The sequence below is a fragment of the Polyodon spathula genome, chromosome 13, assembly GCF_017654505.1.
Source record: "Polyodon spathula isolate WHYD16114869_AA chromosome 13, ASM1765450v1, whole genome shotgun sequence".
Lineage (NCBI taxonomy): Eukaryota > Metazoa > Chordata > Actinopteri > Acipenseriformes > Polyodontidae > Polyodon > Polyodon spathula.
Window position 1 is genome coordinate 20,119,069 of NC_054546.1, and position 18,619 is coordinate 20,137,687.

The following is an 18,619-nucleotide window of genomic DNA, read 5'->3' on the forward strand; positions in this document are numbered from 1 at the left end:
ATGTTTATTAAATAAACTCTTCTCGTCTCAGTTCCATGATATCCGAAGACCGCAATGTAAGTAAACTCTATATTCTTGCCTATTCACATTACGCACAAGTGCTATTACACGGTGCAATGTGTAACAGATAGAAAGTCCAGGTTGCTGGAAGGTACTGTCTAAGGCCTTCACAGTAGAGTTGTGGGTCTGTAGTGGGTGCCTGGATATGCGCCTCAAGATTTTCCTTCATCACCTGAAACACAATCAAAGAGTTTATTTGAATTTTGATACAACAGATACACATTTAGAACAGATGGGGTCCTTTTACAGTTGTGCCTACCTGCTTGGTGCTGGACAAGTTTGCCCCAATTGTTTCTACTAACTTGGCTTGTGTTTTTCATTCAAGTTCAATTCAATTCTCTTTTATTGTGCCTTTAACACAATCCTGGCAGTGTTGATGCATAACTGGATAGACTGCTGTGGGATGTTTCTTGTGGACAGCACTGGGAATTTGGTCCTACAGATGTTCTATTTGGCCAGGTCAGGAAAAAAAGCTGGCCACAGCAAGACCTCGACGTTGTTTTCTTGGGAAGTCGTGCAATTGTAATCTTAGCATTGTGTGGTCTTGCATTGTCCTGCTTGAAAATCGACACTTCCAGATCGGCTTGCAGGAACAGAAAAACTATTGCCTCAAAGACTTCACCAATGTATCGCTGATCAGTAAAATTGCCCTTGATCTGCACCAAAGGCATTCTTGTGTTAAAGGAGATTCCTCCCCACATCTTCACACTTCCACCGCCCCACCGGTTGGCTTGAACAACAGGAGTCAGCATAACGCTCATCATGACGTGGTGGGCTGGTGTGGTGACCCTTTGCCTTCCAGGATATGGCCTGTCCCTCACACAGCCGGTTTCCTGGTTTCTCTGGACTAGTCTGCTGATTGTTGATCATTCTCCAGGCAACTTCTTTCACAGACAGGCCGCCTTCAAATGTGTTAATTAAAATCATGTATTTGCGAATGGCTATTTATACAGATTCTTAAACTAATTTTGGCAATTTTAACTCAACTCAAAATACCAAACACTGATCACCTGGCATTTTTATAAAATCATATGACTTGAGCTCAGTATTTTGTTGTCCCAAGGAACAATACTAGTTAAACAATCAACAAACCTATCTGCTCACTATTTAAAATGTAAATAACATTATGTGCCCAGTGAGCTATTGATGTAAAACTTGATGAAAGTCTGCTGCGTTTTCATTGTTCATCAGTATATACAGTTGTAGTCAAAAGTTTACATACCCATACATAATAATTTCTAGAAATGTCTCAAAAAACAAATAAGAAAAATCTTTTGTAGCAAAAGTTTTGCTTTTGTGGATGAGGGGGAAAAAAGTTACAAGAAATAGATGACTACAATTATTTATTTCAGCAATTTTTTTGGAAAACTCCAAAAATGCTAATTCAAAATTATTCATACCCAGACAAGGAAAATGAAATTAATAGCTACTTGAGGCACCTTTAGCAATAACAACCCCTTTTAAATAATTAGGATATTTGACAATGAGCTTTTAGCATGATTCATCAGTGATTTTTGACCATTCTTCAATGCAAAAATGTTGAAGAATGATCCAGTTCATTCAAATTCCAAGGACTTCTCTTCTGCACAACCTTCTTCAACTCATACCACATTCTCAATCGGATTTAGATCGGGACTTTGACTAACCTTGATTTTGTTGTTGTGTTGGAACGTCCAGTTGCACTTTAAACCACATTTTGTAGCGGAGGGTTTCAGATGATTGGCCAATATGTTTTGGTATGCTATGGTATCCATTTTACCAAGTATTGGAACTAAATTTCATGTGCCATTAGAGGATAAACAGCCCCATAGAAAAATAGTTGGCTCAAAAGTACCAATTACAGGAGAAAAAAAAAATCTAAATATCTACTGTAAAAGATGTATGTGGAATTATATACTCAACAATGGTAAAGACAGACCTCAAAGTTACCAGGCTTCAATTGACATATTTATTGAATATGGCCATTCACAAAGTTTGATACAAGTAACCAGACAAAATGCTTGGATTTTTAGTCATATACATTTATATTTAACCTCTACAGCATCATACTATGATTTCCATCAGTGTCAGTTTGAACTACCAGCATTAGATGCAATTAACATAATGGGCCACACTTTGAACGTTGACATAGCCTCTACTGTGACTCCCAGGGTGTTCATGGGGAAGTGGCGATTCTTGTAAGTGTGATTAAAAGAACTGGAGGCAGGTCCCTTGTCTACTCATTTACTTTCTCAAAATACTCCTTGGAACCTTCGGGAGATGGTTTAATCTGAAATCAACAAACAAGACAAGTAATTTGCTAATTATAAAAGAATGCACTTTACAGTCTCAGTGTTTTCTTAACCCTTTGCGGTCCATTTATTCAGCGCCTGTCAGGTCCAATTTATTTTCACACGCGCAGTTTAAAATATACCCCCCCCCCATCCTCCGAGTAAAACCGGTTAAAAGGCATTGAAATGCTAAGAGATATCAGTACTGTATCTCCTACCAAGCCCCACCCCGTGTTCACTGTATTTTTCACATACTTCTTTATAGACGTGCATATTGATAAATCCTCTCCCGATCACTCGTTTCATCACCAAAATCCTCAATAATGCGATCCAAGTCTTACTTATTACTATAACATCTCAAAAAGCTCTACAAATGTCCACAATATTCCTTGAGTGCTGGATGTGGAAGCAGCTACCTCCTTTGTTTATCTCTGTGTGGTGCAGCTGCTAGGGCTATTGCTCACACACCCCCTTTTTTTTCACTTTCATTCGGCTCCTGTTGGTCTCACTCGGCCATTGAATGGTTTTCACAGCTTTTTCCGGAGAAAAAAAACAACTAGAGACCTGTGCTTTATGTCTATTTGATAATGTCGAACCTGGTCCTACATTGGACCGTAAAGGGTTAAAAGTTATACATCAACTTCGTAACCAATTGGAAGTGTGCTGTATTATATGTATATATCTCTCGTCAATATAAAATGGAACTTTCCAGGGGCTCAAAGTACCGCAATAAATCACTGACCTTAGCATTTTTGACTTTGGTTCTTCATTGACACAATATGAAACTTGATGATTATACAACCGGTTTTGCCCCTTGCAGTTTAAATCATTTCTGACCAGCTGAGCCGATGACATGCCTTGTAAGGGCAAGTCTAAACAAGTACCACGTCTTACTGACACCTGTTCCAATCTAAGAAAAAATGAAGCAAATGAATGTCTGTCCAGGTCGCATTTGCTCAGGGGCTATTCAGTAGTCCCTGCAACTCAATAATAAAAATAGGTTTCTCTAAAAGGTGGTTTATTACAGTATTTTGTGAGCCCCTGAAAAAGAAACATTGGAAAAATAACAAGGCTAAGTGTAAATCGCTCACAGTCGGGGAGTCTGGGGTCCAGTTGGCTGGGCACACCTCCCCGTGGGTCTCGACAAACTGGAAGGCCTTAACGAGCCGCAGCGTCTCCTGCACACAGCGCCCCACTGGCAGGTCATTGACACTGATGTGCTTTACGACTCCGTTTGGGTCGATGATGAACAGCCCTCTGAGGAAACCGAGAGAGAGAGAGAGAGAGACAGGGGTGACCAAGGCACCAAACCTCACAGGGTATTGTGGTTTATTTGGTATTTTCTCTAATAAGCTCATTATTCTTAATTCTAGGTTTTGTTCAAAAATCTCCCAGGATTAGCAATGCCCCTCACATTTTTTTTTCTTATTATTTCTTCTTCTTCTTCTTTTATTATTATTATTATTATTATTATTATTATTATTATATACTTCTATTAAAACAACAAATGTGTTAACTGGAACAAACACTTAGTATACAGTACATATATTTCACAATAAATAATTCTCAATAAATTGCAGCATATAATTCATTAATTCTTACATAAATACCAATAGAGCTGTAATCTCTCAAATATTTCAGGTCATAAGATACAAATAGATCATGGGAATATAGTAAAGTAAATATGGTCTATTCAGAGTTATTCATTCTTGATAAAAGGACTAGCCAAAACGTATGTATTTGCTTAAAAACAAGTGAAATCTACACCTACAGTGTATATAAATGAATGGAAATTCAAACCATTACATGATGCAGCATTTTCATGCTATAAGGGTTAGTTACCTCAGAGCGATACCAGGTCCTTCCAGCAGCACCCCGTAGTCCCTGGAGACCTGCTTATTGAGATCTGAGAGGAGGGGGATGTTCATGTGCCCCAGACCACCGCTCTGCAACACACACAGAGAGCACCATCTGGAGTCAAGGGTACAGCACTAACCAGTGGGACCTCCCAGCAGACCCTCATTACTCATGTCAGTATCCCTGCCTTCTTGCATGCAGTTCAGTTTGATTTGGATTAAAGGCTTTAGCACAAGGAGTGAGCCAAGTCTAACACTTGGATTGGATCTTGTTATGGGAAATCTGTTGAAGTCTCTCTGTATTACAACATGGCGAGGATGACGCAGATTCATGCATATTTGACCAAAAGGGTAACCTTTAATGAAAACATCATTAACTTGAAATACTTTTTACAATTCCAACAATTTGTCCCAAATCTCATTGGGGTGTGGAAGCCTGGTTTTCTGTTTGAAAGCCTGGCTGTGTGTTTGTTTGGAGACCCTCTTCTCCCCTCACCTTCCTGGGTGTGTTGATCCAGGCCAGGTGGCTGAAGTGCGAGTCCACAGACACCCCCACCACTTCACAGTTGACATCATGGAACTCGCTGGCTTTGTCACTGAAGGCAATGATCTCCGTTGGGCAGACAAACGTGCTGGAGGGAGAGAGACGCTGCATCAGCAACAGCCCGCCCACTGGCCTTACTAACACCACACATTAGTTTTGAGAGCCTTCAGCCATTTTTTAAAATTGGTTAAATATGTTTGGTGTGATACATGTTACACACAGCACATAGACAGAAACTTCCTATATCACAGACTGACACTCTAAATCAGTTCTGTGCTATGGATGGCTCTTAATCCATATATGCCTCATTGAGCTACACAATACATCTCTTTTGAAGTATGCATTAAAAACGTTCAACTGGTTTGAAAAGACTGCAAGGTAGAAGCAAGAACAGTGAAAATGCAACATACTGACATTGGGTTTGACAAGCAGAAAGATTCTGAAGTGGTCAGTTCCTACTATTCAGTCAGCTAGCAAACTAAACTAATTAGTTTAGGAATATATATATGTACAAACTAAAAATTCTTTTATCACATTCTTTATTAATATATTTATTTTATATATATATATATATATATATATATATATATATATATATATATATACACACACACACACACACACACGAGGGCAGGAACCTCTTTAGGCTAGACTACTTTGTTTGGTGAAGTTGAACAGATGTCCAAAGATAGAAATCACAGTCACATGATTAGACAAAAGGAGACAGGTAATTCCAGAATGTGTGGGTTTATTCAGAATGTGCATCAAGTAAACAATCCACGTTTTGAATCAACAACAAGGAGATAATATTATCCATGTTATATATTTGTGTTCTGATATTATCCTTGCTACTATAATATCTCTGTAATGCTATTATCCATGTCATATTTCGGCACTGACGCACGGATGGCTGGATTATTCGTGTAAGAAAGGGTTTGCTTACTCTGAGCTGGCTATGACAATACAGAAAAAACATCTAAATAAGCTGACTCATAAGGAAAGGCTCTCACTAAGCTGACGTGTGCAAAGAGAACAATATAACCCTCATGAACACTAGAGGACAGCATTTAGCTGTAAATCAAAGACAGTGCATATAGAGAGTGAACTTTTGTGAACTTGAACTTTTTTCACATTTTGTTGCGTCAGTGCCTCAGTTTCATGCATTTAAATTAGGATTTTTTTTCCACTTATCTACACACCATACTCCACACTGTTAAGGGGAAAAAAGTTTTTATTGAGAAAAAAAAAATTATATTAAAAATACAAAACTGAAAGATCATAATTGATTAAGTCTCCACCCCCTGAGTTAATACTTGGTAGAAGCACCTTTGGCAGAAATTACAGCTGTGAGTCTGTTTGGATAGGTCTCTACCAACTTTGCACACCTAGATTTGGCAATATTTGACAATTCTTCTTTACAAAACTGTTCAAGCTCTGTCAAGTTCCTTGGGGAGCATTGATGGACAGCAATCTTCAAGTCATGCCACAAATTTTTGATTGGATTTAGGTCGGGGCTCTGACTGGGCCACTCAAGGACATTTAACTTCTTGTTCCTTAGCCACTCAAGTGTAGCTTTGGCTGTGTGCTTTGGGTTGTTGTCATGCTGAAACTTCCGTCCCAGTTTCAGCTTTCTTGCAGAGGGCAGCAGGTTTTCCTCAAGGACTTCTCTGTACTTTGCTCCATTCATTTTCCCTTCTATCCTGACAAGTGCCCTAGTCCCGGCCAAAGAGAAACATCCCCATAACGTGATGCTGCCACCACCATGCTTCACAGTAGTGATGGTGTTCTTTGGGTGATGCGTGGTTTTGGGTTTGCGCCAAACATAACGCTTTGCATTTAGGCCAAAAAGTTCCACTTCAGTTTCGTCAGACCACAAAACTTTTTGCCACATGGCTACAGAATTTCCCTGAGTGTTTTTTTGCATACTTCAAACAGGATTCAAGGTGGGCTTCCTTGAGTAATGACTTCTTTCTGACCACCCTACCATGCAGACCAGATTTGTGGAGTGCTTGGGATATTGTTGTCACATGCATACATTGACCAGTCTTGGCCATAAAGGCCTATAGCTCTTGCAAAGTTGCCATTGGCCTCTTGGTAGCCTCTCTGATCACTCTCCTTCTTGCTTGGTCATCCAGTTTGGAGGGACAGCCTGATCTAGGCAGGGTCTTGGTTGTGTCATACACCTTCCACTTCTTAATAATCATCTTGACCGTGCTCCAAGGGATATTCAAGGCCTTTGATATTTTTTTATACCCATCCCCTGATCTGTGCCTTTCAACAACTTTGTCCTGGAGTTCTTTTGAAAGAGCCTTGGTGCTCATGGTTGAGTCTTTGCTTCGAAATGCACTACCCAGCAGAGGGAACGTACAAGAACTGCTGAATTTATCCAGAAATCATGTGAATCACTACAATTTAACACAGGTGGAGGCCACTTGGTGTGTGATTTTGAAGGTGATTGGTTACACCTGAGCTAATTTAAGACTGCTATTAGAAGGGGGGGTGGACACTTATCCAACCAAGCTATTTCAGTTTTTATTTTTAATTCATTTTCTACAAATTTCTAGAATATTTCTCACTTGGAAGTTATGGGGTAGGATGGTTAGATAAAGGAAAAAAAAAAAAATTAACGCATTTTAATTAAAGGCTATAAGGCAACAAAAGGTAAACATTTTGAAAGGGGGTGTAGCTACATCAATATTATATATATATATATATATATATATATATATATATATATATATATATATATATAAGTGTTTTTGCATGCAATACAATTTACAATTTGATTTCTATGTGAAACTAAGTTGTTCATTATTGTTTTTGTTCACTGAGTTAATTCTATATAAATGTACATTTGTTAACTTTTGCTATTTAAGTTGTCAGATTAGACAGTACAAGCTAATACCTAAAAGTATAATAAACAATTTGTGATTGGGTTGTGTTCGTTAAAATAATGCTGTAGTTATTAATTCTTATGTCACTTGAACTATGAGCTGTACCGAGTTTACACAGTACTGTAATTGATTCATTCACTGCAGTTCTTTCAAATGTTTTCATAATGACATTTAACTAAAAATAAACTTGTAAATACTGCAATACTGTAAACGTGTGAGTTCTGTTACTTATATGCATGTTAATGCCATGGGTCATGTGCACCCGTGGTTAACTCGACACCTCGGATGAGTCAACACTTAAATGGCATCCCTGTGGGGTGTCGAGTTACCAATTGATTAAAGACAGAATAGCGCCACCTTGCTAAGGTCCCTTCCATGCAGTTTTAAACTAAAAGCCAACAGATGTAAAACAGGACTGCAACGTTGTCCCATTTTTCCATTATTGCACTGTGGCAGTCTTGTGACTGCAAACAGCACTCCCTGGCTGCTTCTGTGTACTGTGAGAAATATATTTTAAAAGGGTTTTCAGGATATTTTGATGAGACAATGCTGAAGCACACTGTTCCATACAAAGAAGTTTGTCAGTTACACAACCCAGTCACAGCAGCAAATGTGGGAGTTTGATAAAAAAACAGCACAGCCACAAAAGGCAGTGTCCTCAGTCTGATAAGGTATCATTGATGCAGCAGGCTGTTTCCAAAGAGCTCCTGGCACAGGGTTAGGCAACCTTGGCACTTCCTATCCATTACATTGCAGGACTGTTCCAACCAGATCCTTCATTATTTAATTGATATGGTTGGAAAAAAACCTGCAATGGAATGGATTGGATGTGCCAAGGTTGCCTAGCCCTGTGCTAGACCCATGTCAGGGTTGGGCTGTGCAGCATGCAGGGAATCTTTCTAGATTACCACAGCATTAGCAGTGCAAACCACACATGTTCAAATATGAGCTCTGATGGGTGTTCTGTGTTATCAGAGGGGAGTGGAGGCAGTGTCAATGCAGCAGACAGACCAGCTCTTACATTTACATTATAAAACGGGTCACTGGAGGGCTGTTACGATTCTGTCTAATTTCCTAAATGCTTAAATTTTAATAATAAGCCAACGTTTAAACTTTACCATGTTTACAAACGAGAGGAGGCCATTTAGCCTATCTTGCTCGTTTGGTTGTTAGTAGCTGATTGATCCCAGAATCTCATCAAGCAGCTTCTTGAGGGATCCCAGGGTGTCAGCTTCAGCAGCATCACTAGGGAGTTGATTCCAGATCCTCACAATTCTGTGTAAAAAAGTGCCTCCTATTTTTTGTTTTGAATGCCCCTTTGTCTAATCTCCATTTGTGACCCCTGGTCCTTGTTTCTTTTTTCAGGTCGAAAATGTCCCTTGGGTCGACTTTGTCAGTACCTTTTGGAACTTTGAATGCCTGAATTAGGTCGCCGCGTAGTCTTCTTTGTTCAAGACTGAATAGATTCAATTATTTTACCCTGTAAGCATATGACATGCCTTTTAACCCAGGAATAATTCTGGTCACTCTTCTTTGCACTCTTTCAAGAGCAGCAATATCCTTTTTTTGTAGTGAGCTGACCAGAAGTGAACACAATATTCAAGATGAGGTCTTACTAATGCATTGTACCGTTCTAACATTACTTCCCTTGATTTAAATTAAACACTTTTCACAATATATCTGAGCATCTTGTTGGCCTTTTCTATAGCTTCCCCACATTGTCTAGATGAAGACATTTCTGAGTCACAAAAACTCCTAGGTCTTTTTCATAGATTCCTTCTCCAATTTCAGTATCTCCCATATGGTATTTATAATGCATATTTGTACCTTACACTTTTCTCTATTAAATGTCATTTGCCATGTGTCTGCCCAGTTCTGAATCTTGTCCAGATCATTTTGAATGACCTTTGCTGCTACAACAGTGTTTGCCACTCCTCCTATTTTTGTGTCATCTGCAAATTTAACAAGTTCGCTTACTATACCAGAATCTAAATCATTAATGTAGATTAGGAATAGCAGTACTTTCTGTTTTCTACATGTTAACCACTCCCTAATCTATGTACAACTGTTGCAGTCAAACAGAAAACCCATCATGAGATCCACACGACTGGACAGCTATGACTTGGTTTTGCATATAAATTACAGTAATTGCGACATGTTTGTGTGCAAGACAACATGTGAACAGTATTTGTGTGTATACAAAAAAAACTTTAAATATGAAAAAAATTCCTTAAACAGTAAACTTTACTGTACAAAGTTTTTTATTATGCAAGCATATTTGACTACTTTGTTAATGATAACCATTTACCAGTTTTCAGTGAGTAATTAGTTACTGCTGTACAAGAAATCGTGTATGAACAGCAATCTCATACAATTTCGGTATTTAATTTGCATGTTGAACAGTTTTTGCTCTTTCCTCGTTTTGGTGTGTGCCTAAAAGTTATCTTTCTTGGGAGCCAGACAATATCTAGTTTATTAAAACAAACAAACAAAATATCTACGTACGTAAATAAGTATTTTTAACACTGGTTTCAGAGATTACACAGTTGCAAAAATGGCTAAGAATCTCTGCTCGTATAATAAAACAGTGGTTCAACTACTTACAAATCCAGAGGGTAGAAGAACAGCACCAGATATTTGCCCTTGTAATCTTCCAGACTGATTTCCTTGAACTCTCCGTTGGTGACTGCCGTGCCTTTGAAGTACGGGGCATGCTGGGTAACTGCAGGAGCGAACCGTGCACAGCCTGAGAGGGACAAGGAGAGAACACTCAACACCACAGAGAGTGCACTCAACTCCAGAGAGTGCACTCATTGTTGTCTCAGGACTGGAACATTTCCCCAAGTTATATGCAGTCAAACCCTCAATCAGACCTGGGGTCAATTCTAATTACAATTACAGCAAAATAAAATTCAATACCAAATAAAAGTATATTTTGTTCAATTACAATTATGCTGCAGTACTTACAATTTCAATAAAACGTAATAAAAACAACTACACATAAACATTTGTATTCTAAAATAACAAAGCAATAATCATAGGTACAAAAACATTCTATATAAACTTAAAATACAAGAATAATGATCGAATGACAGACACATGCGTAACTGAACTGTAATCAATCAATTATATGCTATAATTACAATTATGCAGGTATGCCAAGGTTCAACTACAGTTAGTGTAATTGCATAAATGTGGACAAATATCAGAGCTGACTTTAAATCAGGAGTTCACCAATACCCTGGCAAAATAACCTTAAAAACACAGAAGTGTTCACAACATGTGTGTGTACTAGGTAATTGTGGCAGAAAGATAACACTGAATTTTTTTTTTTTTTTTGTTCCTGGGTAGTAAGTGTTATTTCCTAATTGCTTATGCCTCAAAAGTACAGAAAATGGCTATTATTCCCCACAGACTTTGCTTTTTTGACCAGGACAGTGATATTTCATAATATCACTATTTCCAATGGGAAAACGGGCAAATGTGTGTCTTTTCGTTCACATAGTCAGAAAAAAACAACACGTGAATCCAAATTAACATGTATTTATACTAAAGTAATACAAAAATTACTACAAAAGATTTAGAAGTGAGTAGTTTTTCGAGATTTACGATTATACTGTAAATTTACAGTATAATCAATTATAAGCAATTAGGAAATAACACTTACTATCCAGGAACAAAAATTGTGTTACATAGTGTAATGAGTTCTGGTGATAAATCTCCCTCCCGACGTGTAAGGGCGCTAAAGAACGGGAGGAGAAGTATCTGGAAGGGCTGGCCTGACAATTCGTTTCTGGAACCGGGAAGTCGGTCAGCCTGGAAAGAGAGACTCTGTTGTAAGACCGTATTGACCTGAAAGGTAAACGAGGAGCAGCTGCAAGTAATAAGGCAGCTGCAACCGTTTACCTAGATGTCATGCGGGATTACATATAGGGACCAGGGTAACTCTGATCTTTTCCTTCGTTTGGGTTAAACGGTTGGAGAGAGAAGGATTGACAGGGGAGCTCTCAGTGTGTAAAAAAAGAATACGTGTTGTGTGTTACTGTGTCTGTCTTGTTAATTGTCTGTTTTCACTTTTAGACAGTTAAAGCACACAACCGGAGCGGTTGCCAAGGGTCAGCACAATCAGGAGCACCACTGCACACCACACTACCTGTGTTTGCACTGACCACCCGCACGACTGCACTCACCCAGGACTGGTGACCATCTGTTTGTTTTTGTTTGGGACTGTGCCCTGTTTTTGTTATCCCCGCGCTTTACACATTGTTGTGTATTGCCGGGGATTTATTATTTTACGGTCACCAGAACTGGATTAGAAATAAAAACACTTGTTCACTGGATTACCGTTGTCTGCCTGTCACTCCTGCAAAGCATCACCGCTACACCTGTTCCCCTTCACCAGCCACAGTAATGTATTGCATTGATTACACCACAGTTAAATTAATACAATTTGTCATCAATCATTACAATCAACTATACTGTACATGTAGATTTTAAAACCCAGCAATGCGAATGAAAACCAAGCATCTCCTGTAGCATAACCTAAGGGGCGTGTCAAATCACATTGAATGGTTTGTTAACATGAAGAAAATGGAAATGTGACAGACACTGTATCATCATGGAAATGCTCAGAAATTAGAAGCCATGTGGCAGAGAAAGTAACGTATTGCAGCATGTCAGAACGTACTTGAATGTAAATTTTTTTGCACTATTTATTCCCCAGGTGATATTAAATTCAGTTGTGATTGATATTAACCACAGTGATATAATCAGGAGCTTGTCTTCACTGACTCCCATTAATTTCGTATGGGACATTTCAATATGATGACAATAAACAGAGAACCTCATTAACAAGAATCATATTAGGTCTATTTATTTGTATTCACTCAAGCATGAATGTTTCCCCTTCCGCAAGCTTGAAAGCACACCAAGCAAACAAAGAACAGGACAGCAGTGAGTGAAAAGTGCTCTTTTACAATATTGCATTTTAAAGAGTCAGGAAAAGGGAAAAAGAGCAGCAAACATTATGAATAAAAGTCAAATGTGCAAAATATTTCGAAATATTTTCTTGTTGCTGTGTTAAGGCATTAGCCATCTACTTCACTTGAAGTTTTACCACAGCACTAAATCCCTTCACAGTAGCCTGAGGGAGAAATCTTTATTTCAACTTTCTTGTTGGATTTAATCAAGTCAGCTGAAACGGATCACAGAAGAAAAACATGAACTGGGACAAAAAGACAATTGTTGACAAAAACTTCAACTGAAAAACCTGATCCTCAATATTCATTTAGTGTCGCTTTATTTAGCATCACTTCTAAAACAATTAACATTAGTGTAAAAAAAAACAAAATACAGTGTCAAAGATTACACACAACATATCACATAAATACTCCAGTCCAACCATTCTTTTGCCTAACATCACAAAAATGAAAAAACAGTAGCACCTTTTTAGCAACGTGGAGTTTAAATACACATTTCTGCATGTTAGTTTTACTTTTTTAAAAAAAAGGGTGCGATTTATTTTCCCCTTAGTTCAAGCTAACTTTGTGAATTAGTAGGTGCAAATGGCACAGTTCAGTTGACTGCAGTTGCTGAACATGTATATCAATGTTTGTAAACTTGTTTCGATTTCCTCTGTCACAGACACATCTCAGACCTTGTTGCACTGTACCTGCAATGCTGCAGGGTACAGATCCATTCATATTATAAAAAGAATAAACACAACGCTGCAATCAAGCACAGCTGCTTTTATGTGTTAAAGGGCATGCTTTTATTTCTAGCTTTATCTGGCTCATTTGAAAACCTGAACTTGTATTGCAAAGCTTTAGTGAAGTGTTCTTTAAAAACCAAATGAGTGAAAGGTCAGAGAACAGAGGCCAAGGTAACACTATTGCTGTGGAAATACTCACTGGTGCTGAAGCTCAGCTTGTGGCTTGCCACGCTGGGGAGTGCTCTGCTTGCTGAGTTACATGTTGCAGCTCTGACAGGGGCAAGGGCAGCTCTGAGCCCAGTGTAAGAGGCCCTGGAAACCTGGGTCACAAGAGACAAGAGAAGCACAATGAATTCAAGAGAGTTAGCTTAGCATTGCCACTTTCCAATAATCAACAAGGTCATTTTAACCACTCTTAGAAACACACACTATATATATATATATATATATATATATATATATATATATATATATATATATATATAGAGAGAGAGAGAGAGAGAGAGAGAGAGAGAGAGAGAGAGAGAGAGAGAGAGAGAGAGAGAGAGAGAGAGAGAGAGAGAGAGAGACACACACACACACTGAGAGAGTAATCCGTTGCGTATCCAACTGTGGTGGGACCAGAGTAAGGTAGGATATGTGAAAAAAGGCAGATAAATGAATCCTGTTTTAAATACCATTATACACAGCTGTAACAATTACTATATTCACACAATTATTGCACTTTTATTAGGATGCGCCTCCCAATACCCTGTTTAGAAAGATACAGGGTATTAATGCTTGTGACAGAATAGCTGTCTGCCATGTGGGTGCATGCACTCACTGCTAAGTGACATGCAGGACATCAAGACGGAGGTTGAAGTTTATATGCCCCGCAGGCGAACAGGATCTATTTACATATCAACACACTAAACAGCTCACGTGACACTACCAGCAATGGCAGAGCACGGAGCACATACAACACAGTGTATGAAAACTTTGGTAGGATCTACAATCTCTGAACTAATCTTCTCTGTTCAACAATAAACTAACGTTGCTGAAGAGATTGATCATGGATAAACGGTTAGCGCGGATATGTGACGGGCGGATACGAGATTGATTACTCTGTGTGTGTGTGTGTGTTTTGGTAGATTGAAATGTGTCATCATAACAAAGTCGTCCCAAGTCCCATATGCAAGTTCATAACCCCTCAGCTCCAAGCTAGTGCCACTGGAAACCCACATTGTCACTTTTTCCTCTAGATCAGTCCTCAAAGAATGCACAATTGAAGAAACAGCCAGTTTGGATAGAACTATGTGGTGCTTTAACCTCACTAAAGTGGACATAAACAATGCTCGAATGCATGACAAATGCAACTTCAAAAACATGCCAAAAATCCTAAATCCCCTTATACCATAATATTTTGCTTGATGCTTGTAGAGCTCATCAACATCTATCCAAACATATCTTTGGGTGATTTTTTGGAGTCCCCCCCACCCCATGCAAGTTATTACGGCCTAAACTTGGCAAAAATTCAAATTTCAAGGAGGTTTAATGACCAGTGAGTGATTGGACTTGAAACCAAAAGTTTTTCACAGAATTTGGAAGACTGGTTCCTAAGGTTCTTACAGCAATACTTACATTTTAGGGCCATCATCCCCTACAGGGTAAAGGGTTAGTCTGAAGTTCAAATAAAACGCAACAATTTTCCAGAAGTGTGTAGGGTGCTCCTACTATTTTTTTTCTGAAAAGCCCTGTTCAATAAGAGTAGAACAAAGTGCTACAAATGATGGTAGCATCTAAATTGCACCCAGGGTGATTTTTCTGGTCAAGGTCCCTTTCTCACTTCAGGTTAACCTTTGCAAGGTCACAGGTCGAAGGGGACATTTTCTAAAAAATAACGGCTGTCATTTCTGAATTCAGCGTGTCTGAAAACCCCAAGTGAATTTTCCGAGGAAAACCTGAGACGGATGGGCAATGGTACTGGTTAAGTTGGCGTGGAATGACCCACAGGCTCTCCTTTCCAGTCACAAAACAGTATGTGGCATGTTTCCACCTCTCAAGTCAAACTACATATTTTTGTAGAAAAGACAGCAGCCCTGGCACCAGTGTATCATCAAACACAAACACCTAACCTGGACATAGTATACCTGCCCTAGTGAAATATAATTCAAATCAACACCAATACACAATGTAAAACAACATTTGGGCATATGGTGTTAATGACAAGGCAAATGTTTACATGTTCTTAAATAAGTATTACCTGAAACAACATGCATGCATACTTCCTTTTGTGTTTGTTTCCCTTCCTGAGCTTGACGGTATAATTCAATTGCAGCCTTTCTACTGCTGCTTTTAGTACAAGTGTGTATGGCTCAGACTTTGTGACATGCACGTTTCAAAGCTGGGCTTGAGTCCCTCCAGATCCAATTCAAGTTTAGGGAATGTGAACAAACCGGACAACGCTAAAAGTATTTCTCATAATTGTGCAGAGAGAGCTAAACTTCAAAATAATGTATCAGAAAACAATACAACACAATTATATTTAAATTGATTCCTTAATGGTGCATTCTGCAGCTTTAAACAAGAACAAACTGCAATGGTTATATTAAATTAAGAACTGTCAAAAACAGATTAATTAATTCAACACACAGGTTAAATAATTGGTACCTCGTTACGTTTTGTAAATAATTCAACGTAAACAATACTAGCAAACTTCATGAATAACCAGTGTTCCTGCATTTAGACTCGGTCTTACGTACACTGCACGTAACACACATGCAACTAAATACAGCTCACATGCCCATGAACCGGAGCCAAAACTAGCTCACAAACCTGCAATGTTTCTTGAAGGTTAAACTAACAAAGCTTTCATTTGTCTTTCACAAAACTAGCTACCAGTACAGTTCACCGCTGAACGTATTAATTGCGAAATGTTTTACATGTAATGCCTGTGCAGGTTTTAGATAAAATACTTACAGAAGACCTTAGTACCGTTCCTAATGCAGCTGCCATTTTGGATTTCTGATGCAAAAAACTAACCTCGCCTGTCACTCAACCAATGAAATCGATCTCTAAACGTTACCTCCTCTTAAGGGCAAAGTACACAGTTTTTATTATTATTATTATTATTATTATTATTATTATTATTATTATTATTATATTATTATATTATTATAATAATAATAATAATAATAATAATAATAATGCGCTCTGAAAATCGTAATTTCTATGTGGATTTGTTGACACTCCTTTGTTTATGGTATTTAAAGCAGAATTTTACTGACGCGAGCATTCTCAAATTCTCTATTGTTCAAACTACTTTATTCAGAAGTGATAATGGTATTAGTGAGTCGAAACATTATTCTGCTTTCTACACTTAAAAAAAAAAAAAATGTATTTCATAAAATAGTTGCTTGAAAAACACTTCTACTTACTATGAATCAGATTACATTTCTGGAAATTAGATGTCATATTTGGTTGGTGTTGTTGTCAATGTTTTTAATACCAAGTTAAGAAGTTAACATTCCACACATAATTACTTCAGATCAGTATTGCATTGATTATATCTCCTGAACACCTAGATGTTCAATTATACCAAGTTGATTACTTATAGTCTAACATTAGTTTGAATTAGTTTTAATCAGCTATCCATTCTGATATCTTTTTTAGCCACTGTTTTTCCGTACTTCTCCTGTCCCCAATTTTCAATGTCATTACTGTAACAGACGGGGTATTGCCTCCAAGTAAAAATATGCCTTAGGCAATCCCTTTGATCATATGATCATGAAGGAGATTGTATCATTTCTAACGTGGCCACATGGTGAGTAGATCAGTTTCAAACATTTATTTTAAAAAAATCACTTCAAGTGTCTGAAAATCATTGATTGGGCTTATTATGCGTCATTACCTTACATGCTATTCTGCTATGATTAAATGTATTAGGAAATGATTATAGATTAGAATTATTTCATGATTTACATGTTCAAAGTTAGGTAAGGTCAGAATGTATAGGCCTGCTAGGGTAATGACACTTTTTAGAAATGCTTTATACTAAATTATTGTTAAATATAAATTAATTATTCAGTGTTTCACAAATATTTTCTTGACTGGGGAGGGGTATTAATGCCATTTATACCTTAGATTTGCCTTAGAGCTCAGTTCTCTATTAAGAGTGTGTGTTGAGTAATTTGCATTGCTCTTAAGTTTACATAGGCCACAGTGGAAAATAATTGCCTGGCCACTTGGCAATGTGGATTTTGAGCCACAATCCTTACTATCTTTACTATCTATCCTTACATCAGCCCCAATGTGTTTTAAAGTTTTACGATTTCCAATATAACCTATTTTGGAATCTGTGTAATGGCATTACATATGTTTTATTTCTTTACATATTTATTTTAAATCACTGTTTAAATTTTTAAGTGTCATTACGTAATTAAGCGGTAAATAATGTAACTGTACTGTCATTAGCTTAATAATAGTTATTTTAGTGAATAAGACTGCAGCAGCATTGGCAGGAGTGAAAGTTATATTAGCAAAGTGTTAAGGGGCTCATATTTAAAAAAAATAAAAATAGTTTGGTATATTTTTAATCATTGCTAACATATTTTTTAATTAAAAATAGCAGTACAAATCAAGATAAAAGTGCCAAAACTAAGATTAACTTAAATTTTATTAATCAATAAATATGAAAGTCAAAGATTATCTTTTCAAAAATGAAATAAATATTTTCACTAGTGTGTAATGTTGTAATGCCTAATTAGATTTTTGTGTTATGTGCGAAAACATTTTTGAACAAGAATATTTTTATACATTAAAATTTCAGCTCGGCTGAGTTATGTTATATGCAGATAAGATTTTTTCTTATTTAACCCCAATTTGTCCCCTTTCTGTAGAATGACCCACATACGAGAATAAACAAATTCACTCACCTGCCACTAAGTAGTGTCAGTAGTCTGGCCAGGTCAAGAAACTACATTTCCTAGTATTCTACTCAAGTGGTCACTATCTGTAAAAGTGTACAGTAAGTATGACCTGTGTTTAATTAAGATTGGATTTGAAATTATTGGTTAGCACTTGTTCAACATGCATTTCAACTGCAGAAAAAAAATAAAAATACCTAAGGTGCAGTAACTCCTGTTTACCGATAGATGGCACAAAAGTGACATGGGACAGCACTGAAAAACAGGCTAGAGTGGTGGATGAGCCCCAGCTGTGTGACTCTTAATAGAGAACTGAGCTCTAAGGCAAATCTAAGGTATAAATCCGCCTGTTGAAACCCCACTTAGCTTCCACCGAAAGAC

At 37.7% G+C, this 18,619-nt stretch overlaps 1 protein-coding gene across 1 annotated transcript; it reads right to left on the minus strand.

The window, feature by feature from the left end:
* Positions 1–1,994: 1,994 nt before the first annotated feature.
* Positions 1,995–16,359, minus strand: prdx3 (peroxiredoxin 3). The gene is made up of 7 exons (XM_041269539.1): positions 16,293–16,359; positions 13,534–13,654; positions 10,229–10,370; positions 4,683–4,818; positions 4,173–4,276; positions 3,422–3,587; positions 1,995–2,329 (listed from the first exon to the last, which is right to left on the minus strand). Exons 1-7 carry the CDS (start codon positions 16,326–16,328, stop codon positions 2,276–2,278), a joined length of 759 nt encoding a protein of 252 aa, XP_041125473.1. The 5' UTR covers positions 16,329–16,359; the 3' UTR covers positions 1,995–2,275.
* Positions 16,360–18,619: the final 2,260 nt, after the last annotated feature.